Raw genomic sequence first — 24544 nt, forward strand, 5'->3', positions numbered from 1 at the left:
ATTTATTAGACAGGGTGTGGCAACATCACTTAATTTTGAATTTAAATACATTGCAAGGAGAAGAAACTCAAGTCATAAACAATAATCAGGAAACTGGATATTTCCAGTGGTTCCCAAACCAGATTACACAGTCAGAATTGTTTGGGGGAGGTTTTGGTGCAAAACATAGATTCTGAAGTATTACTATAGAAATTGGATCATTAGATCATGAATGGAGTTTAATAATATGCATTTAATGATTGCTCCCCCAGTGACTTAAAGTATATGAAGTTCTCAATCCACATGACGGATGTGGCATTAGGAGTGATGAGGAAGACAAAGAAATAGATCAGAATAAGTCAGAATGAAGAGTCACCTGTATTGTCAAATGCAAGGTCCTGGCTCCAATGCACAGTGAGGCCAAACAAATAAAAAATGTGGGAGTTTGGAGCATGACTCCTGGTGCTACACAGAAACTGTCATCTACTCGAGAAGCCAAACTTCTATAAACTGACTTTCCTATTCCTCTTAAACCTAGAGTGAGGGTGCGTGATCTAGTGTTAGCCACTCAACCTCATCTACAGTGGATATAGAATAAAAGAACCCAGGATCAAATGTGTACAAAAGAAAATTCTGCTTTCCAGGTCAACCAAAGGAACAACATCATGGTCCCAGAAAATGCATCCTGTACCCACAACAATGGCCTTGTCAGTGTGAGTTGTGGCATTCAAGTTTAGCAGCAATGGCAGTAGCACTTATTGAGCTAGAGCTGAAACATGACTTGGGGTGTTGGCCCTCTGACTTCTTTCTTTGTGTCCTGACCATTTCTCCAATGGGTTTCTCCAACTTCCATTTCTTTGTTGGAATCATTTTCCATTCAATTAACACATTTCTTCTTGCAGCCAAGAGCTCTGGCTGAAACAAGAGGAGAAAAGGAAAGACCAGAAAAGACTACTGAGCAGAGTGATCAGGAGGAAAGATCCTCCTTTCTTGAGAAGAAGGAGGACAATGGAAAGCTGAGTGTTGGGAACTTAAAGAGAGGAAAATAATCAAAAAGGCAAAGGAGAGTACAGAGTAACAGAAACAAATATATATATATATATATATTGAGGGGGGATATACATATAGCTCTTTAAAAATAAATCTGTATCTATATAAAAATTTTTATTATGTGATAATGGCTTTTGCACTTCTGAGGCTGAGAATCTTCCTTCTGTAAGCAGGAGACCCAGGGCAGGAGGTGTCACATGCAAAGGCCTGAGACAATAGAGCCAATAGTATAGATTTCTGACTGAGTCTGAAGTCTTGAGAACCAAAATCACCAAGAGCATGAGAATACTGTGTCTATGAGCCAAGCAGAAAGCAAGTTCAACCATCCACTGTTTTTTGTTGTTGTTGTTGCTATTGTTGTTCAGGTCAGCCTCTCAGCACATTGCATGATGCCCCCTCACACTGAAGAGAGCCATTGGATTTACTCAGTCTACCCATTCCATGCTAGTCACTCTGGAAACACCCTCACAGACCCAGAGATGATGTTTTTCAAGATATCTGGACATGTTTTTTCCCCAGCCAAATTTGACACATTAAAATGAATCACCATAAATCCAACCTTGTCAACTTGGCACCCATACACAATTCCTAATTCAGGGCTAATCTCCAAATAATGACAATAGCAAGCTCACAGCTCCATCTAACATGTGACATATATGCTGTGCTCACAAGGAAATGCATTAAATTCTTCCAAGATTAGGAGGTAAGAGAGAGAGGAAGTATCAGAGAAAGGCTGAAGTGGAAATAAGGGGAAAGTCTCAGAGTTTGGGGGGAAGGGAAATATTTGTTTTAACTCTGGTTTCACCAAAAGTTTTCAAGGCAGGAAAATCTTGCTTTTTCCTTTATTCAAAATTCAAAGTTTATTTTTGCATTGGATTGGTGTATGAATTAGAGTCTTCAATTTTAAATTTACATTAAAATTATGTTGTGTTTAAATATACTAGCATTGCCTCACTCATATTTAAAGGATGTTTCTCTCCTTGTTTTTACTGTGATTAGAGCTGACTTTCTCTACAAATCCTTCAAGTATTTGTAATGGCATTTGCTTCTCTACAAGTTTCCTTTGCAGAATAAAATTGATCCAAATATGGACCTTAATAAAGGCAGTATAAATATCCAATGCCAATAAGTGCAGTTGTTAAATGTGAATTTGTTAAGAATGGGCTTTACATTCATGCAATCTCAAAACAGTAAATAATCAAAAATCTGCAGTTCACTGTGTGGTACTTATTAGGTAGAAAGCTGAAAAGAGCACTGGATGGATATTTTCACTATTTTGGCATATAGTTTTTTAATGAAATAACTTAAGATGTGGATGTAAAAATAGAAAAGTGTGGTTAATTTAATGAAGTAAATATTTTGAGCACAATTACCAAAAAGATTTCTTACACAGTAAAGTTTTGAGCTAAATGCTTTAACCTACTTTTAATTTGTTTACTTTTCCAGTTCAAAGAAATGCATCTTTTGGAGTAATTAGAATTATTAAAAGTGGATAATTAAATATTATAAAAATTACAGTGCAGTCTCAAAGCTCTTTTTCTTATCTAAATTTATGCACAATAATAAAATATACAGATTATTCGTTATTTGTTTCCATTTTCACCCAGCTATTTCAGCGTCTTGTAAACCAAATGAAATTATTATACATTTTATTACAACATTTTAACTTTCTGTAAAAACATAATGAATGTTATACAAATCATTCCCTCTTACCAGTAACTGTTAAGAAATTGTTGAGATCCTTTCAGTGTTTGGTTTTCTGAAACAGAAAATAATATATGAGCACTGGAATGACAAAGCCACAGGTAGCAATTCTTTACACATTGGTTCATTTCTGAGGCTTCATTTTTCAGGCTCAGGAAAATGCTCTTTATATGAATTTGATTTTGAACACAGAATTAACCAGTTCTACAACTGGGTACATTTGTTGAAAGGGGAAGGAGTGAAGAACTGTACTTCCCCTGATAGGATTCCCTTTATGACAAACCTAAGCTGTTCTACTGGGCTTTGTGGACTTGGACCTGTAAATAGAAATACAGGTCTCACAGGGCCTTATAAACCAAAATCACAAACATCAAGTCATTGCAGACAGTTCCAGTTTATCAATTGAAGTTACACTTCGAGCTACCACTTTCCATCAGAGGCACTTCTGAAATGTTAATGCAAACTCTGGTTTATCTACAAACTTGATATTCTGAGTTCTTTGATGAATATAGTCTTGTCTGAGCCAATCAGGCATGGTTCTAATAAGGCCAACATCCTCAATTCTTTTCAGGATCCAATCTCCAGAAAGTTATCCTTCTCATGGAAACTATAGCTCACATTTGAAACCTACACCTAACGTCCCTCTTTAAGCTGAAAAGTGATGAGAAATCTTAGGCAAAATTCAGTGGGAGGAGAAAAGGAAAAAAGAAAACGAAGGACCACTGTGGGAAGATCTTTGCTTCTCAAACTCTAATCTTTGTGAATATCCTGGAGATTTTCTTTAAATGCGGATTCTGTTTCAGTGGTGGTGACTGAGGGTCTACATTTCTAACATGGTGATGCTTCTAGACATTTGCCTTCCTCCATGTCTTCTGTCATCTGCAGGCATAGCTTATCAGAGAGCTAGTTAATTAGAGAAACAAAGCAAAACATTGCAAACATAGCAGGAATATAAAGAGAGAAACAAAGAGGAGTGAGAATGGGCAAGGGAGGCCAGCGTTTGTGGTATCACATCAGATATGAGGGTAGATGGGGCTTTGTTCATTATTCCAACCTAAAGGAAAACTGTGGAGAGATTTCTTTTAACATAGTGGCCACATGTCAATTTAACTTTACATGTTAACAGAGAAGTTGGCATTAAACATTCATTGAGAAAAATAATGACATTAGTAAGTGTAATATGAAAATTTTGACATTTTTTATTGACATCTTTTTTTTTTTTTTTGGCTTTTTAGGGCCACACATGTGGCATATGGAGGCTCCCAAGGCAGGGCTGAAATAGGAGCTTTAGCTGCTGGTCTACACCACAGGCCCAACAATACTGGATCCAAGCCATGTCTGCCACCTACATCCCACCTCACAGCATGCCAGATCCTTAACCGACTGAGCAAGGCCAGGGATCAAACCTGCATCCTCATGGATGCTAGTCCTCCATTTGGGATTTGATTGGAAGCTAGGGGAAAAGCAACGGATATATTATTAGTCATTAATCAATTATTTTTGTACTTAGAAGTTTTCTAGTGAAATCTTAAAAAATGTGAAATATATATATATGAGAAATCACTGTGAAACCTCAGCAGGAGGGAGTAAGCAGTATAATGTGCATCAGTAACCTCAACATAATCAACACTTGTTTTAAATATACTGCCTACTGCAATTTTATGCAATTATCTTTTTAACTCTTTTTTTAGCCTATCTCTGAGTAAAGATATCTGCATTTTTTTCATTTTTATTCTTTTTTATTTCTTTATATATATATATGTGTATATATATATATTTCTATTGTACAGCATGGTGACCCATTTACACATACATGTATATATTCTTTTTTGTCACATTACGTGTTCCATAATAAGTGACTAGACAGAGTTTCCAATGCTAAATAGCAGATCCCGTTGCTAATCCATCCTGAAGGCGAAATTCTGTATCTACTTACCCCAAGCTCCTCGTCCCTCCTACTCATTCCCCTTCCCCTTCCCCCTTGGCAACCACAAGTCTATGCTCCAAGTCCATGATTTTCGTTTCTGTGGAAAAGTTCCTTTGTGCCATATATTAGATACCAGATATAAGTGATATCATATGGTATTTGTCTTTCTGACTTAGCTCACATAGTATGAGAGTCTCTAATTCCATCCATGTTGTTGCAAATGACATTATTTTGTACTTTTTTATGGCTGAGTAGTATTCCATTGAGTATATATACCACATCTCCTGATCCAATCGTATCAGTGGACATTTGGGTTGTGAATAGTGCTGCAATGAACATGCATGTGCATATGTCATTTTTAAGTCGAGTTTTGTCCGGATATATGCCCAAGAGTGGGATTGCTGGGTCATATGATAGTTCTATGTAAAATTTTCAAAACTACCTCCATACTGTTGTCCATAGTGGTTGTACCGGCTTACATTTCCACCAACAGTGCAGGAGGGTTCCCTTTTCTCCACACCCCCTCCAGAATTTGTGTTTTGCAGACTTATTACTGATGGCCATTCTGAGTGTTGTGAGGTGGTATCTCACGGTAGTTTTGATTTGCATTTCTCTAATAATTTTGCTGTTGAGCATTGTTTCACGTGCTTGTTGACCATCTGTATATCTTCCTTGGAGAAATGTCTGTTCAGGTCCTTTGCCTTTTTCCACTGGGTTGTTGGCTTTTTTACTGTTGAATTGTACAAGTTGTTTGCATATTTTCGAGATTAGGCCCTTATCAGTGGCATCAGTTGAAACTACTTTCTCCCATTCTGTAAGTTATCTTTTTGTTTTCTCTTTGGTTTCCTTTGCTGTGCAAAAGCTTCTCAGTTTGATTAGGCCCCATTGGTTTATTTTTGCTCTTATTTCTGTTGCTTTGAGAGACTGACCTGAGAAAATATTCGTGATGTTGATGTCAGAGAGTGTTTTGCCTATGTTCTCTTCTAGGAGTTTGATGGTGTCCTGTCGTATATTTAAGTCTTTCAGCCATTTTGAGTTTATTTTCATGTATGGTGTGAAGGTGTGTTCTAATTTCATGCTTTACGTGCAGCTGTCCAGGTTTCCCAGCAATGCTTGCTGTATAGACTTTCTTTTTCCCATTTTATGTTCTTGCCTCCTTTGTCAAAGATTAATTGACCATATGTGTCAGGGTTTATTTCTGGGTTCTCTATTTTGTTCCATTGGTCTGTCTGTCTGTTTTGGTATGAGTACCACACTGTTTTGATGACTGTGGCTTTGTAATATTGCTTTGAGTCTGAGAGAGTTTTGCCCCCTGCTTGGTTTTTGTTTCTAAGGTTTTCCTTTGCAATTCTGGGTCTTTTGTTGTTCCATATAAATGTTTGGATTGTTTTTTCTTGTTCTGTGAAAAATGTCATGGTTAATTTGATAGGGATTGCAGTGAATCTGTAGTTTGCTTTGAGTAGTATGGCCATTTTTACAATATTGATTTTTCCAGTCCATGAACATGGAATATCTTTCCATTTCCTTACATCTTTTTGATTTCTCTGATTTAAGTTTTATAGTTCTCAGCATATAAGTCCTTTACCTCCTTGGTCCGGTGTATTCTCAGGTACTTGATTTTGTGAGGTGCAATTTTAAAAGGTATTGTATTTTTGTATTCCTTTTCTAATATTTCATTGTTGGTATACAGAAATGCAAATGATTTCTGTATGTTATTCTGATATCCTGCTACTTTGCTGAATTTATTAATCAGTTCAAGTAGTTTTGGGGTTGAGTCCTTAGGGTTTTCTAGGTATAGTATCATGTCATCTGTATACAGTGACAGTTTTATCTCTTCTCTTCCTATTTGAATGACTTTTATTTGTTTTGTTTGTCAAATTGCTGTGGCTAGGACTTCCAAAACTATGTTGAAGAGCAGTAGTGAGAGTGGGCATCCCTGTCTTGTTCCAGATTTGAGTGAGAAGGCTTTCAGTTTTTCCCCATTGAGGATTATATTTGCTGTGGGTTTATCATAAATGGTTTTGATTATGTTCAGGAATGTTCCCTCTATACCCAGTTTGGTGAGGGTCTTGATCATAAATGGATGTTGGACTTTGTCAAATGATTTTCCTCCATCTATTGAGATGATCATATGATTTTTGACTTTTCTTTTGTTAATGTGGTGTATGACGTTGATTGATTTGCTTATGTTGAACCATCCTTGTGAAGCTGGGATGAACCCTACCTGGTCATGGTGTATAATTTTTTTGATACGTTGTTGGATTTGGTTGGCTAAGATTTTGTTGAGAATTTTTGCATCTATATTCATCATAGATATTGACCAATAGTTTTCTTTTTTGGTGGTATCTCTGTCTGGTTTTGGAATTAGGGCAGTGGTGGCATCATAGAATGTCTTTGGGAGTGTTCCTTCTTCTTCAACCTTTTGGAAAAATTTAAGGAGGATGATTATATGTTCCTCTTTATATGTTTGGTCAAATTCATCTGTGAAGCCATCTGGTCCTGGGCTTTTATTTGTAGGGAGTGTTTTTATGACATCTTCAATTTCATTTCTAGTGATTGGTCTGTTCACTTGGTCTGTTTCTCCTTGATTCAGTTTTGGCAGGCTGTAAGATCCTAGAATATTGTCCATTTCTTCCAGATTGTCATATTTGTTGGCATATAGTTGTTCATAGTATTCTCTTATGTTTTTTTTTATTTCTGCAGTATCCATTGTGATTTCTCCTTTTTCATTTCTAATTTTGCTTGAGTTCTTTCTCTCCTCTTCTTAGTGAGTCTAGCCAGGGTTTTCTCAATATTGTTTACCTTTTCAAAGAACCAGCTCTTGGTTTTATTAATTTTCTGTATTGTTTTTTGAGTCTCTATTTTATTGATTTCCTCTTTACCTTTATAATTGCCTTCCTTCTGCTGACTTTAGGTCTTTTTTGTTCTTCTTTTTCTAATTTGTTTAGGTGGAGGGTTAAGTTGTCGATTTGGTATCTTTCTTCTTTTTTGAGGAAGGCCTGTATCACTATGAATTTCCCTATGAGCACTGCTTTTGCAGCATCCCATAGATTTTGAGAAGTTTTGCCTTCATGATCGTTTCTCTCAAGGTATTTTTTTAGTTTCCTTCTTGATTTCCTCACTGACGCAATGGTTCTTTAGTAGCATGTTGTTTAGTCTCCATGTAGTAGGTTTTTTTCTCATTTGTTTTCCTGTGGTTGATTTCTAGTTTCATGCCATTGTGGTCAGAGAAGATACTTGAAATAATTTCTATGCTCTTAAATTCATTGAGGTTAGCTATGTGTCCCAATATTTGGTTGATTCTTGAGAATGTTTCATGTGCACTTGAGAAGAATGTGTATTCTGATTTTTTTGGATGTAGTGTCCTGAAGATGTCAGTTAAGTCTAACTTTTCTATTGTTTCCTTAGGATTTCTGTTGCTTTATTGGTTTTCTGTCTAGAGAATCTGTCCATTGGTGTAAGTGGGGTATTAAAGTCTCCTACTATGATTGTATTCCCATCAATTTCTCCTTTTATGTCTGTTAATATTTGTTGTGTGTATCTGGGTGCTCCTGTATTTGGGGCCTATATGTTGATGATAGTAATATCCTCTCCTTGGATGGATCCCTTAATCATTAAATAGTGTCCTTCTTTGTCTTTCTTTATGGCCTTCATTTTAAAGTCTATTTTGTCTGATATGAGTATTGCAACTCCTGCTTTCCTGTCATGTCTATTGGCATGAAATATTTTTTCCCAACCCTTCACTTTCAATCTATATGTGTCCTTTGTCCTAAGGTGAGTTTCTCATTGGCAGCATATTGAAGGTTTTTGCCTTTTTATACACTCGGCCCCTCTGTGTCTTTTGATTGGAGCATTCAGTCCATTGACATTTAAGGTGATAATTGATGATTATTTTTGCCATTTTAAACCTCGTGTTTCGGTTGATTCTATGGTTCTCCATTCTTCCTTTCTTTTTTTGTTTTTATGGTCTCTGATTATTTTCTGCATGAGTGTTTTTTTTTTCTTTCATTTTTTGTGAATGCAATATTTGGTTTTGGTTTGTGTGTGCCCTATTTTTAAGTATGCTAACCCCTTCCTATCATTGTGTGTTGTAGCCTGATAGTCCTGTAGGTTCAAACACTTCATTACTATACTAAAATTAAGAAAATAAACAAAAAAAATTTAAGTCTATTTATTTCCTTACTTCCCTTGCCCACAGTTTATGATTTTTATGACTCTTTTTTTTCTTTTTTAATTTTATTTTGTTTTAAACATGTTCATGATTTAATCTGTATGCTGGCTTACTTGAGTGACTGCTCTCTGATTGTGGTTTCCTCAATCCTAGTTCTTCCTCTTTTTTTTTTCCTTTTCCTCCTTTTCTTTCCTTCTTTTCTTTTTGGTTTAGAGAAGTCCTTTCATATTTTGTTTAGACTGGGTTTTGTATTACTGTATTCAAGGTGCAATTTTAAGAGGTATTGTATTTTTGTATTCCTTTGCTAATATTTCATTGTTGGTATACAGAAATGCAACTGATTTCTGAATGTTAATCTGATATCCTGCTACTTTGCTGAGTTTATTAATCAGTTCAAGTTGTTTTTAGGTTGAGTCCTTAGGGTTTTGTATGTATAGTATCATGTCATCTGCATACAGTGACCATGTTACCTCTTCTCTTCCTATTTGAATGCTTTTTATTTCTGTTGTTTGTCTGATCGCTTTGGCTAGGACTTCCAATATTATGTTGAATAACGTGGTGAGAATGGACATCCTTGTCTTGTTCCATTATTTACTGGGAAGGCTTTCAGCTTTCCTCCATTGAATATTATATTTGCTATAGGTTTGTCATAAATTGCTTCGATTATGTTAAGGTTTGTTCTGTTATACTCACTTTGGTAAGAATTTGATCATGGATGGATGTTGGAATTTGTCAAATGCTTTTTCTGCATCTATTGAGATAATCATGTTGTTTTTGACTTTTGTTAGTGTGGTGTATGACAATGTTGCTTCCATTAGAAGTATTATTTTCTTTTTTTTATTGTTTTTTACCTCAACATACTTTTTTTTCCCCACTGTACAGCGTGGGGACCCAGTTACATATACATGTATACATAATTTTTTCTCCCATTACCATGCTCTGTTGTAAGTATCTAGACATAGTTTCAGTGCTACACATCAGTGTCTCATTGTTAATCCATTCCAAAAGCAGTAGTTTGCATCTGTTAACCCAAAGATCCCAATCCCTCCCCCTCCCCTGGGCAACCATAAGTCTATTCTCCAAGTCCATGATTTTCTTTTCTGTGGAAAGATTCATTTGTGCTGTGTATTAGATTCCAGATGTGAGTGAGTGATATCACATGGTAGTGGTTTTTCTCTTTCTGACTTACTTCACTCAGTATGAGAGTCTCTAGTTCCATCCATGTTGCAGCAAATGGCATTATTTTCAGTTTTAGTTTTTTCAATAAGTGGGTCATGACATCTCATTATGTTTTTAATTTGCATTTCCCCAATAAAAATTTATATTTAGCATATATGTGTGCCCTTATATGACATAGGTATTTCTTATGAAGTGTCTGTCAAATTTTCTCTCTTCTTATTGAGTGTTTTATTTTCTCATTATAGAATGTTGAGAATTTTCCATATATCCAGATATAAGGCTTTTTAGTCACATATATGATTCTAAAACATTTTCTGTAGGATCTTGATTTCTTCCTCCCCCACAAGGTATCACAGTGCCACATTATGCTGATTGGACCTAGTGAGCAGTAATAGGAATGCCTATAGACTTATTGGTAGACATTTGCAGACAGAGGTGATAAATATATCTATCCAAAATTCATGACCCATTTAACTCAGTGAAACTTCTGGAAGGTCACTTTGGTGGGTCATGGGGAGATATAACTTGTAAGGTACATCTAAGTTGTTGCATCTGGTCCTTCTTACAATCAAAAAGAGGCACAGCACCTTATGACACCATCCAAAACTGGACAAGTATGGCACTACTTCCATTTCTGGGACACCCCTGAAGGACAGTGGTGATGGAAAAATCCTCCCAAAGGGCAGAACTTGGAGGAGTCCACCTCGTAGTTAACTTGCCTCAAAGGCAAAGTTGCCAGACATATGATTATATAGTGATTCATGAGCTTGAGCCAGTGGTTTACCTGGATAGTCAGGGAATGTGAAGCAAGAATATTGGAAAATTGTTGACAAGTAAATTTGTGGAAGTATGTGGATAGATCATTTTAAATACACATAAACCTGAAGTTATTTGTGTGCCATGTGAATGCTAGCTGAAGGATAACTTCAGCAGTGGAGGATTAATAATGAAGTGGATAGGATGACCCCTTCTGTGTACCATAGTCCATCTCTTTCTCCAGGTAACACTGTCATACCTAATTGCCTCAAGAGAAAAAGGAGCAATGGGAGCAGAAAGTTATGTTTGGGCTCAGCCACACGGACTTCTCTCACCATGCCCAGATTGGTTAAGACCATTTCTGAGTGCCAGTCTCTCAGCACAGAGGCACAGACAACAACATTGAGTCCCTAATATTGAACCATTCATTGGGATGATTAGCCACCAACCTGGTGACAGGTTGATTATACTGGACAATTTTCCATTATGGAAGGATCAGTGTGTATAAATACACACACACACACACACACACACACACATATATATATATATATATCTATATATGTATACAGTGTAAACATATGCATATGTATGTATTTAAAGCAAAGGTTTTAATGGCATCATTTGCAATAGCAAAACAACAACCACGACAAGTGAGAATGTTACTGAGTCCAAGATCCTACTACTTGCTGTAAAACAGACCAATAAATTGAGAGAAGAATTGTCAGGCCAAGGAATAGCAACTTTATCTGGCAAACCAGCAGACCAAGAAGATGATGGACTAGTATTCCAAAGAACTGTCTTACTTATGAAAGAATTCTGGCTTCTTTTATACTAAAAGAGAAAGGGGTGGGGCTGGTCATTTGCAAACTTCTTGGAGCAGGAATCCTTTGCTCTTGCAACTGTCCACCTAGGACTGGTCATGTTCCTATAAACCTACAATAAGACAAAAGTTAATCTTGCATCTGGTGCTGCCATGTCAGGGGCATAGGCCAACAGCTTCAACTCTGATTCAACCCTTGGCTAGGGAACTTCCATGTGCTTCAGGTGGGGCCCCTAAAAAATATTAACAGTTATGAACTTTTATTAGTTTCTATATTTTATTGAAATAAAATATGAAAGAAATATTTTAGTAATTTATTTTAAAAGTTGAGTATTTACTGATAATGAGCTAGAAACATTGCCTCGGCACAGGAAGAAGAGGCAGGAACAAATGTGTAGTCCCTGCCTCCAAGAGATTACAATATGTATAGAGAATAAAAGAGCAATTATCCAGATTAAAAATATCTCTACATTTATAACTGATACAGTGAATCATGGCAAGACCTGGCCAAGAGTATCAACCACTATGGGATACTGAGGGAAAATCTTGGCAAGGAAGTGACATTTCAATGCAGACCTGAAGGGAGCCCAGGGAAGGAGAGTGTTGCAAGCAAAGGATTCGTGTACTGAGCATTGCAGTGCACTGCATAAAATCTTCCTGCAAATCTGTGAGTTGAAATACTCATATCAGACAAAATAGACGTTAAAATGAAGGCTATAAAGAAAGACAAAGAAGGACACTATCCCATGGTAAAAGGATCCATTCAAGAAGAGGATATTACAATTGTCAATATATATATGCCCCTAACATATGAGCACCCAGATACTAACAGACAGATACTATAAAACAAATACTAACAGACATAAAAGGAGAAATTGATGGGAATACAGTCATAGTAGGAGATGTTAAAATCCCACTCACATCAATGGACAGCACCTCTAGACAGAAAATCAATCAGGCAACAGAGATCCTAAAGGATGCAATAGACAAATTAGACTTAATTGACATTTTCAGGACATTACATCCAAAAATATCTGAGTACACAATCTTCTCAAGTGTACATCAAACATTCTCAAGGATGGATCACATGTTGGGACACAAAGCTAACCTCAGGAAATTTAAGAGTATAGCAATTATTTCAAGTATCTTCTCTGACCACAATGGCATGAAACTAGAAATCAACCACAGGAAAAGAAATGAGAAAAACCTACTACATGGAGACTAAACAACATGCTACTAAAAAACCAATGGGTCAATGAGGAAATCAAGAAGAAAATTCAAAGATACCTCTAGACAAATAATAATGAAGGCACAACCACTCCGAATCTATGGGATGCTACAAAAGCCAATATCTTTGATGAATATAGACACAAAAATTCTCAACAAAATTTTAGCCAACCGAATCCAACAACATATAAAAAAAGATCATACAGCATGACCAGGTGGGATTCATTCCAATTTCAAAAGGATGATTCAACATAATGGAAATTAATCAACCTCATACACCCCATTAACAAAAGAACAGTCAAAAACCACATAATCAACTCAGTAGATGCAGAAAAAGTATTTGACAAACTCAAACATTCATTCATGATCAAAACTCTCACCAAAGTGGGTATACAGGAAACATACCTTAACATAATTAAAGCCATTTCTGACAAACCCACAGCAAATATAATACTCAATGGAGAAAGGCTGAAAGAGTTCCCACTAAATACTGGAACAAGACAAGGATGTCCACTCTCACCATGTTATTCAACATAGTATTGGAAGTCCTAGCCACGGCAATCAGACAAACAAAAGAAATAAAAGGCAACTAACTAGGAAGAGAAGAGGTAACACTATCACTGTATGGAGATTGCAAGAAACTGTATGTAGAAAACCCTAAGGACTCAACCCCAAAACAACTTGAACTGATCAAGAAACTCAGTAAAGTAGCAGGATATAAGATTAACATTCAGAAATCACTCACATTTCTGTGTACTAACAATGAAATATTAGAAAAATAATATGGAAATACAATACCTTTTAGAATTGTACCCCCAAAAATCATATACCTGGCACTAAACCTTACCAAGGAGATGAAGGACATGTATTCAGAGCACTATAAAACATTAATCAAGGAAATTAAAGAGGATTCAAAGAAATGGAAAGATATTCCATGTTCCTGGATTGGAAAAATTAGTATTGTAAAAATGGCCAGACTACCCTAAGCAAGGTACAGATTCAATGCAATCCCTATCAAATTACTTATGACATTTTTTTACATAACTAGAAGAAATCATCCAAAAATTTATATGGAACCACAAAAGACCCAGAATGCCAAAGCAATTCTGAGGGAAAAAAAAAAAAAAGCAGGAGGCTTAACTCTCGCAGACTTGAGGCAATATTACAAAGCCACAGTCATCAAGACAGTGTGATACTGGTACCAAAACATACGGACAGACCAATGGAATAGAGTAGAGAACCCAGAATTAAACCCAGACACCTATGGACAATTAATCTTTGACAAAGGAGAGAAGAACATAAAATGCGGAGAAGACAGTCTTTTCAGCAAGTGGTGCCAGGATACCTCGACAGCTGCATGCAAATCAATGAAACTAGAGGACACCCTCACACCATGCACAAAAATAAACTCAAAATTGGCTGAAAGATTTAAATGTAAGACAAGACACCATTAAAATCCTGGAAGAGAACATTGGGAAACATTCTCTGACATCACCCTTATGAATGTTTTCTCAGGTCAGTCTCCCATGTGATATCACCTATATCTGGTGTCTAATATATGGCACAAAGGAATCTTTCCACAGAAAAGAAAATCATGGACTTGCAGAATAGACTTGTTGTTGCCATGGAGGAGGGGTGGGGAGTGGGATAAATTGGAAATTTGGGGTTAATAGGTGCAAAATATTGCCTTTGGAATGGATAAACAATGAGATTTTGCTGTATAGCACTAGGAACTATGTCCAGTCACTTATGATGGAGCATGTAACGTGAGAAAAAGAATTATATATGTATTTGTGATTAAGTCACCTTGCTGTACAGTAGAAAATTGACAGAACACTGTAAACCAGGTATAATGGAAAAAAATAAAAATCACTATAAGTGAAAAAAAGAAAAAAAAAAAGTCTGCTTGCAAATTTTACTTCCTAGGATAAATGACCAGACATTATATCACAGATCAATGGCCAGGACTGTTTTTTTAATGTTTGGTTGAGATTCGGTTGTTTTTAATAGAATAGGCTTTACCATAGATACAGATTTGTCTTCCCTGCAAGTGCTGCTTCTGACAAAACAACCATCTATGGATTTAGAGAATTTGTTATTCACCTTCATAGTATTCGACACAGCACTGCTTCTGTTCAAGGAATTCACTTCCCAGCAAATGAAATACAGAAATGGCCCTATCATTATGAAATTGACTATCTTACTCTGTTTCCTAAATTATGAAGCAGCTGGTTTGAGAGAATAATGGACTGGACTGATCTACAACTCAGTTACAGCACTTCCTAGAAGACAAAACCTTTGAGGATCAAAGTTCTTCAGAAGGCTATGTGCTGGTTGATTCAACATCCAATACATAGTACTCTTTTTCATATAACTAAGATTCATGGGTCTGGCAATCAATGGTAGAAATGGAAGTGGCAACAGGCACTGTTACACCTAGTGATCCACTAGCATAATTTTAGCTTCATTTTCCCAGATGTTATGCTCTGATGGCCTAGAGGACTTAGAGCCAGAAGGAGGAATGGTTCCACAGAACACACAATGATTCCATTGAGGTGGGAGCTAAGACGGCCACTTTGGGCTCCTCCTTCCCCCGAATCATCAAAGAAGTGAGTAACTGTGCTGGCTGAGGTGACTGATCCTGAAAATAGAGAAGATGGACCACCATTCCACAATAAGAGGAAGAAATAATATCTGGAAATGATGACAGGATATAACTAAGGACAGTGCTTGATGATGGGAATATGGATTGGGTAGTTGAAGAAAGTAATCATAAATGCCATATGATCAGTTACAGAAAGGCCCTGAGTATTTCTTCTTTAGTTTGGTAAGAATACATGTGTGTGTGTGTGTGTGTGTGTGTGTGTGTGTGTGTGTGTGCGCGCGCACGCACGCACATGCAGTGCACGCGCGGGCGTGTGTGTAGCAGATATTTTGTTTTCTCTATACCATCATTCCCTTATAAAATATAGTGACTAAATATGTATAATTAGGCCTTGAAAATTATATATCATAGTATTTAAGCTATCAGATATTAAAAACAAGAGTAAATATTTTGCCCTCTCTGTGGAAGGGTTTAGTGCATTCATAGAACAGAGCATATCATATCATGTTAGGTGGAATTATAACCATGATAGGGTCTTTTCTTTATTTTTCAGATATAGCTGATTTACAATATTAGTTTCAGGTGCACAACATAGTGATTCAAATTTTTAGCTATTAGTATGACTGTCATTTTGCTGTACAGCAGAAATTGGCACAACATTGTAAATCAACAGTATTTTTTAAAAGAAAAAAGTATATATTATACTCTACTTAAAGTTCTAATGAAAATTGTCTATAGTCCCTGTGCTATACAATATATTTCATAGCTTTTATTCACAGCAGAATGAATGTGCCTGTTCTACACCATATTGCCTTTCTCCTTTCTTCTCCCCACTGTTAACTACTAGCTTTTCTATATATCTGTGTATCTGTTTCAGATTTCTAATATTCATTCACTTGTTTCATTTTTTAGCTTCCACTTATAGTGGCATTTTATAATATCTGTCTTAGTCTGACTTATTTCACTAAGCATAATATTCAGGGTCATCCATGTTGTTGCAAATGACACGATAACGTTCTATTTATGGCTGAGTAATATTCCATTGGGTGTATATATGCACACATATGATATATTTATGATCCATTCATGTGTTCATGGACTTTTAGGTTACTTCTATACCTTGCCTATTGTAAATAATTATCCTAAGGACAATGGGATTCCTGTATCTTTTTGAATTAGTGCCTTCATTTTCATTAGCTATATACCCAGCAGTTGAATTGCTGGATAATTTAGTAGTCTAATTTTTCAGTTTTGAGGAACCTGTGTACTATATGCCACTGTGGCTACACAAATTTTCAACCTACCCTAAGGCTCCCTGTTCTCCACATCTCTGCCAGCATTTGCTCTTTGTGGACTTTGATGGTAGTCGTTCTGTCAGATGTAAGGTGATAGCCTCATACTGGTGGGCAAGAGGAGGGCTGGGTCGCAAGGCTAACAAGCTAGAGGGAGGATTCAAAAAAAAGCACTTGCCAGCACCAGTGTCCACATGGTAGAATGAGCTCCCAAAAATGGCTGCGACCAGTGTCTTCATCCCCAGCATGAGGTCCAGTTCCCCTGCCTCTCTAGCTGTGTCTTCAAGATAAGCAGGTCAGTCTGACAAAGGCTCCTTTCATATTATGGTTTCTATCCTTGGTCTCAGAGCATGTGACCTTAGTACATGTCCTTAGTACATGTCCTTCAAGCATGGAGCATCTATTTTCCACAGTACTCTGGGTCTCATGAAAGAAAGTACCTCTGGCCTTTGAAGTTGTGAGCTGGACTTCCTGGTTCAGGAACCTCCCACCTCAGCTCAAGAGCCCAATGTGGAGTCCAGATCTTTCACTCCTTGGAGAGAACCTCTGTAATTGTAATTATTCTTGTATTTGTGGTCACCTGCCTGGGAGTGTAAATCTTAATTATAGTGTAACTCTGCCTCTTCTCCCTGTATCAGTGTGGTTCCCTCTTTATACCTTCAGCTGTAGTAGATATTTTCTGATAGAATCTGGTCTTTCTCATTATGTGCTGTAAATAAATATAATTTTGATGTCTTGGTGAGAAGAAGTGAGCTCAGGTCTTTCTACTCTGCCGTCTTGGCCCAGGTATCCTATTGTTTTTATCTGAAGTTTAAGTACAGTTTAAGAAATTCTATATGGTGGCCACATTGACAACAGCTAGACCTGTGATGGTTGAATTTGTGTCCAGTTGACATGGCCTAGGAATGCCCAGATATCTACTTAACAATATTTTTGGGGACTTGGGGGGGGGCTTTGTTTGTTTTCCTGTTTTTGTTTGTGGTTGATGTTTGCTTTTTAGAACCACATATGTGGCATATGGAAGTTCCCAGGCTAGGGTCAAACCAGAGCTTCAGCTGCCGGCCTACACCACAGCCACAGCAACACTTAATCTGAGCCATGTCTGCAACCTACACTACAGCTCATGGCAATGCCAGATCCTTTATCTACTGGGTGAGGCTAGGGATCAAAACCACATCCTCCTGGATACTAGTCAGGTTCATTACCACTGAGCCACAATGGGAACTCCCAATATTATTTCTCTGTGTCTATGAAGATGATTCTAGAAGAGATTAGTATTGAAGTCATGGACTGAGTGAAGTGGCTGGCACCAAGGATGACATTGGTGGATGTCATCTCATCAATTGTTGGCTTGAATGGAACAGAAAAGCAGTGGAAAATGATTGATCAGGAACATCAATTGTATGTTTCCCTCAATGTTCTTGTTCTCAGACTTTCAGACATGAACTGGAATCTATATCAGCTTTCCTGTTCTCAAGCCTTAAAATTACCATCAGCTTTCCAAGATCTCTCTCTTGCAGATAGCAGATTTTCGGTGTCCTCATCTTCCATACCAATGTGAAGCAAATCTAATAAGAAATGCTTTAGATAGAGATGAAGATATTAATTGATGTGTGTGTGTGTGTGTGTGTGTGTGTGTGTTTTATCTGTGTGTATCTCCTATTGGTACTATCCTGAATTATCCTAGCTAATACAAACACTGTATATTTAGAAAGACTCTTTCTTTATATTGAAAAATAAATAGAACTATCATGATGCAGTTGGTAGCTGTAACCACCAAATGATGCTGACTTAGAAGGTGCCTTATCAAACTGGGAATCATCACAGTATTATAGCACAAGGAATAACTTGTATATGAAATTCCTTTGAAAATAATGGTCCAAAACTTGATTCAGCTTGACATCTATTTTTTTTTTCTAATGAAACCAAAGTATCTCTCTTTCACATTCTTGACCTAAGAGGATTTTGATTGGTTATCATCACTGTTAGTCCATTTTTTACAAGAAAAAAAGTATTTTAAAATGTCCATGGTACTTCATCCAAACTGAGAGTGGAAATCTTTAGAATATTTACATAGTACTGTTCAAGTAGAGATTAGAAAAGTGCAGAAACTCCATTTTGACTGCTCTCGATTTTAAAATATTTACTTAATTTATTATTAAAATACTTGTTATATATAATGGTCCTCAACCAACAGCAACAGCATTTGAAACAAGAATTCATCTGACAGAATCCAACAATTTGTGCCTCCACAAGCTTTTCAGTAATTAAGAGGACCACTAAATTTTGAGAACTGCTATATTAAAAGAAATCAATGTTAAAAAAGAAAACTTGGACTACAAAGGTGTTCACACATACCCAATATAAATACTATTAAGATTGTGCCCTATCTACTTCAAAACTCGGACTGAGAAAAAATGTCTATATCCCATGGTGTTTCATTGCAGCTAACTCCTAACTGTGTGGATTCCTTGAACACAGTCTAGGATGATGTTGTCAGAAACTTCTCAATAGCACAAGATATTGTAAAATGATGATTAAAAATGTTTATCTATTTACGTAAAAGAGAGAGGAACTAAGAATTCTTTTCAGTCTCTAAATTAAGAAAATCTATACACATTTATCATGAATATACTACTCTTTTTGTGTTAGTATTTCAGTGGTGGTTCCATCCAACAGCAGCAGTGTTCAAGAAAAATGGATGAACTTAGCATTGTGATATCTTTTACATCTACATATCATTAAATAATATGTATATAAATTCCTAGGTTATTAAAATAAATCTATAGAATATCTTTATATATTGAAAATGCCTATTTTATACCAACCCAACCTAAAAAAGGACTTGACAGGTAACACCATTTTGTATACTCATGCCTTGATGTGAACCTTTTCATTCAAATAAAAGACTAATTAGACAAACGGAATTTATGATTTTCAAAGAAATACATACTGACTTCTTACATTAGAAAGGTAGTATTTAGGTTATAAGAGTGGATAAAGGGGGAAAAATTTAGAATACTTACAGAATATAATCAGAACAATGGGAATATTGTACAATCATAAAAATTAACAAATTAAGGTCATAAGCAATAGCATGATTTCTCATTGGAGAATAATTGAAGCATGTGGATTGGGACCCATTCACTCCTTTTCTGATGCTTGGCAGTATACATTAGGGGAAAAAAAGGAGTCAGTAGACCAGGTCTAAACCTGTGACCTATACCTCCAGAAATACGTAGTAATGACATTTGCTGTAAATACTTTAATCCAAACATTGAGCTAAAAGGCTTCTCCTGATATATCCCAAGACCTAATCGTCATGATAAAAAGAGTAAGATTAATTTGCCTTAGGCGTAGTGTACCTGCGATTGTCCTAAAAGAATTGGAAAGTTGAACTGACAGGCAGCAGCCATCCCAGGACAAGTAATCTCCCTGAACTCTACAAGATTGATAACTGGTGAGGTACTATTACTTCCTTTGAGATATTTCTGCTGTCAGATTCATTTCAATTTTATATATATTTCATAGATACATATTTAGAATAGTAAGGCTGGTTTGGTGGTGCTGAATTCTCTTGGCTTTGGCTTGTCTGTAAAGCTTTTGATTTTTCTGTTGAATCTGAACATTAGCCTTGTGGGGAGAGTATTCTTGGTTGTACTTTTTTCCCTTTCATCACTTCAAATGTATTGTGCCACTCCCTTATAACCTGCAGGGTTTGGGTTTCTGCTAAAAACAAACAAACAAACAAAAAAAAAGCTGATAATCTTATGAGGATTCCCTTGTGCGTTATTTGCTGTTTTTCCATTATTGATCTTCATGTTTTCTCTTTCTCCTTAATTTTTGTCGGTTTGACCACTATGTCTCTTGGGGTGTTCATCCTTGGTGTACCTTGTATAGGACTCTCTGTAATTAGGGATATGGGTGACTCTTTCCTTCCCCATGTTATGAAAGTTTCCAGCTATTGTCTCTTCAGATATTTCCTCAGGCCCTTTCTCTCTCTCTTCTCCTTCTGGGGCCACAATAAATGCAAACGTTCATACATTTAATATCCCAGAAGTCTCTTGGGCTATCCTCATTTCTTTTGGTTCCTTTTTCTTTATTCTGTTCTGAAACAGTGATTTCTACCATTAGGCGTCCCAGCTCACTTATTCATGCTTCTGCTTCATTCATTCTGCTCTTGTTCCCTCCTAGGGCATTTTCGTTTCAGTTATTGTATTACTCAACTCTACTTGTTTGTCCCTTATATCTTCTAGCTCCTTGCTAAACATTTCTTGTATCTTCTGTTTCTGTGCCTCCGTTCTTTTCCTCAGATCTTAGATCATTTGTACTATCATTACGATGAATCATTTTTCAGGTAGGTTGCCTACCCCTACTTAGTTGTTTTTCTGAGGTTTGATCTTGTTCTTTTGTCTGGACCATACTGCTCTGCAGACTCATTGTGTCTCATTGTCTGTGTTTGTGGTCCATGTTCTGCAAGCTGCATGATTATAGTTATGCTTCCTTCTGGTGTCTTCCCCCTAGCAGGTGAGGTTGGCCCAGTGGCTTTGTGTTGGCTTCCTGGTGGTAGGAGCTGGTGCCTGCCCACTGGTGGGTGGAACTAGGTCTTGTCCCTCTGATGGGCAGGACCATGTCAAAGGTTATGTATAAAGTCAGCTGTGGGTTCAGGAGGACTTTAAGCAGCCTATCTGATGATGGATGGGACTATGTTCCTACCCTCCTGGCTGTTTGGCCTGAGGTGTCCCAGCACTGGAACCTATAGGCTGCTGGGTGTGGCCAGGTTTTTGTATCAGGTTTTCCTCCAGGAGACCTCACACTGATGAGCCCTCCCGTCTACCACCATCACCAGTGTCCTTGTCCCCGCAGTGAGCCACAGCTGCCCCCCCCCCGCCTCCCAAGAGACCCAGCAAGACCAGAAGGTAGGTCTGGACCTAGTTCCTATGAAGTCCCTCTCTTTCTCTGGGTCCTGGTGTGCACAGGACCTTGTGGGCACCCTCCAAGAGTATAGTTTCTATTTCTCCCTGTCCTGTGGACCTTCTGCAGTCAAGTCCTACAGGCCCTCAAGGTCAAATGCTCTGGAGTCCCCTCTTCCTGCTGCCAGACCCCCAAGCTAGGGAGCCTTGTGTGGCATTAGAACTCTCACTCCTGTGGGAGAACCTCTGCGGTATAACTATTTTTTAGTTTGTGGGTTGCCCACCTGGCAGTATGAGTTTTGATGGTATTGTGAATGAGCCCCTCCTACTGTCATTGTGGCTTCTTCTTTGTCTTTGGATGTAGAAGGTCTTTTTTGGTAGGTTCTAGTCTTTTTGTCTATGGTTCTTCAGCACTTAATTGTGATTTTGGTGATTTCATGACAGGAAGTTAGTCTTAGTCAACCATCTCTCCAATGCCCACTGCTTTTTTTAAATTAGTTTAGAAAGTTTTTGCATTTTATATAGTTATTGTAAGAGGATTAACTCAGAAAATCTAAGCCCTTGCCCACTACTTAAGGAAAGAAATTTTAATTTAGTAAAATTTCCAAAGTATTATAAACACAAAAATAGTCAGTCATGGAACAGTAAGGCAGTCCAAAGATTACTAAGGGTAGGAAGCTTCTAAAGGGTTGAGTGGTGTTGACAGAACCCATGATTTCAGCCACATGAACAGTTTTCCTGTAGGAGGTGGACTCAGTGACAGGATGCAGCTTGTGTAGGAGATATTTTCTATAGCAGAAGAAAGGGGGAGAAATAGTGTTGTCCCAACATGGACACATTCTTTAGTTTCTTATCAGTGCTTCCCACTGTGCAAATCTAGCGAGAAGTCATTTGAAAAGAGAGTGACTATGGGAAATAGCGTTTACTTTGGTCATTGATTATAAAACAAGACACAGAGGAGCAAATTGGAAAATAGTTTGAGAGACAAAATGCAAATGATCAGGAGAATCCCATAATCCAGTCATCTGTTTATGTCTTCAAGATTTGATCTTTTGGTATAAATTCTTTCCTTTCTCAAGAGTATTTTTCCTACTATTTGTTTTCGTTATAGTTTCTTACTTTTTTAGTTCATATGAAATATAATGTGGCTTAAGATAATAGAGATCCCATCTTATTTTTCAGTGACAGGATTATTTTGCAAACACCATCATTTCTCTATTGATCTGAAACTACCCTTTTGTCATATTCTCACTTTTAAGTAGTTTTGGTATATTTCTTCATCTATATTTAGTTTACTATATCTCTGTATACATTTTGCATTTTGCCATATTGCTTTATGTTCAATCACTCTGCATTATATTTAAAATTCATAAAGCAGTCTTCTTCCATATAATTTTTGGATATTTTGGTATAGTAAGGAGAAGTTATGATCATTGAAAAACTAAAAATTCTTGAGGCTCCAAATTAATTTTGTATCCAGCTGAAACTCTACTTCTTCCCTGTACTACATGAATTAACCACAGAAAACCAAATGTAATCCTTCACATCATCAGGGTGAGGAGAAAACATGATCTTACCATATGAACATAGAAAATTATATCATTTTAAAAATTCCAATATCTGTTTATAATCAAAACTACTCAAAAATTGGAGAAGCTCACAAGTATATGAAACTTACACAAATACTTCTCAATAGTCAGTGAGTCCAAGGAAAAATCATGGGGAACATAGAAAATACTTTGAGTTAAATGGAAATAAAGACAAAACATACATGAATTTATGGGATGGAGCTAAAGTAATACTGAGAGAGAAATATCTACTTATAAACATCTGTGTTATAAAGGGCTAAGAAGATCTGAAACAGAGAGCCTAATATTTCCTCATAAAGGAGTATTTCATGGATTTTTTTTTTTAAGTAAACTACACATACATCTTAGAAACTTCCAGAAAATCACCTCTTTTTTTTTTGCATTGGCCTCAAATAAGCGACATAATATTCCATTAACAGACATCTGGGATTCAGTGTTGCAAAGGGTTGTGGGTGGTGGTGCAGAAATGCAGAACAGAAATTGTGGAAAATGTTTCCCTTAGAATAGTGCATGCATATCAGATAACAAAAAAATATATCCATTAACAGGAAGTGGGTACATGATATACATCCATTTCACTCACAGCTTCTCAAAATTTTGTATCTACATGCCTTCCTGATGTAAAATGTGGTAGGACCCTAAAGAGCCCTGTTTATATGGGTTATACCTTTCAGCATTTATAATATTAGAAATTAAAATTTAAGAAATTAAGATTTGTTCAATTCTAATTCATTCACAGTAAAAAATAGTAAGCCTGTTACATATGTACTTACATAATTATATTGAAAACTATTGAGGGAAATGTGTATTGAATGACCAGATGTATTAGGCACCATTTAAGTATTAATGACATGAAATCAGTTATGACATGGTTGAAATTTACTAGAAGAAGATAGGCCTTCATTTTATTATCCAACAGCTACAACTTACTTTTTTTCCCCAAACTTTTGCTCATATCTGTAGCGTCCTTTCCTTTTAGAGTGTTCTGTATTTTCACTTTTCCTCATCTGATATATGAATTTTCGAAGTTAGTCTCCTTTCTTTGGCTCTCCTTCCAATCATTTGCAAGGTCAGGTTTTTGAAAGATAAGATCATATTACTCTGCTCCAGGAAGATGTCAGTGCTTGATGTCTCTAAGATCAATTCAGATTCCTTAGGGTGGTATTTAAAGTCTCAGTACATACCTTGGGGTTCCCATTGTTGCACAGCAGAAAAAAGTCTAGTTATTATACATGAGAATGCGGCTTTGATCCCTGACCTTGCTAAGTGGGTTGGGGATATGGAGTTGCCTTGAGCTGTGGTGTAGGTTGCAGACATGGCTCGGATCCT

General features: G+C 36.8%; 1 protein-coding gene across 3 annotated transcripts in view; it reads left to right on the forward strand.

Annotated features, from left to right (window-relative positions):
* Positions 1 to 24544, forward strand: part of LOC146397788 (uncharacterized) — a 797689-nt gene that overhangs the window by 489183 nt on the left and 283962 nt on the right. The window contains exon 3 of one of the 3 annotated variants that reach the window (XR_014823571.1): positions 252 to 1965. The exons of 1 other annotated variant lie outside the window; for it this stretch is intronic. Coding sequence is in view for 1 of the 2 variants with exons in the window: in XM_084989128.1 (XP_084845254.1) it covers positions 882 to 1028 (147 nt within the window). In the remaining variant the exon portion in view is untranslated. Of the gene's footprint in view, positions 1 to 251; positions 2542 to 24544 lie in introns of those variants that run through there. One more of the 3 variants, XM_084989128.1, reaches the window with a different exon arrangement.

This window comes from Sus scrofa, chromosome 13 (genome assembly GCF_054392235.1).
Source record: "Sus scrofa isolate SSC_HxYL_T2T_F1_AM1 chromosome 13, Sscrofa_HxYL_maternal_Yorkshire_Landrace_v2.0, whole genome shotgun sequence".
In the NCBI taxonomy this organism is placed as follows: Eukaryota; Metazoa; Chordata; class Mammalia; order Artiodactyla; family Suidae; genus Sus; species Sus scrofa.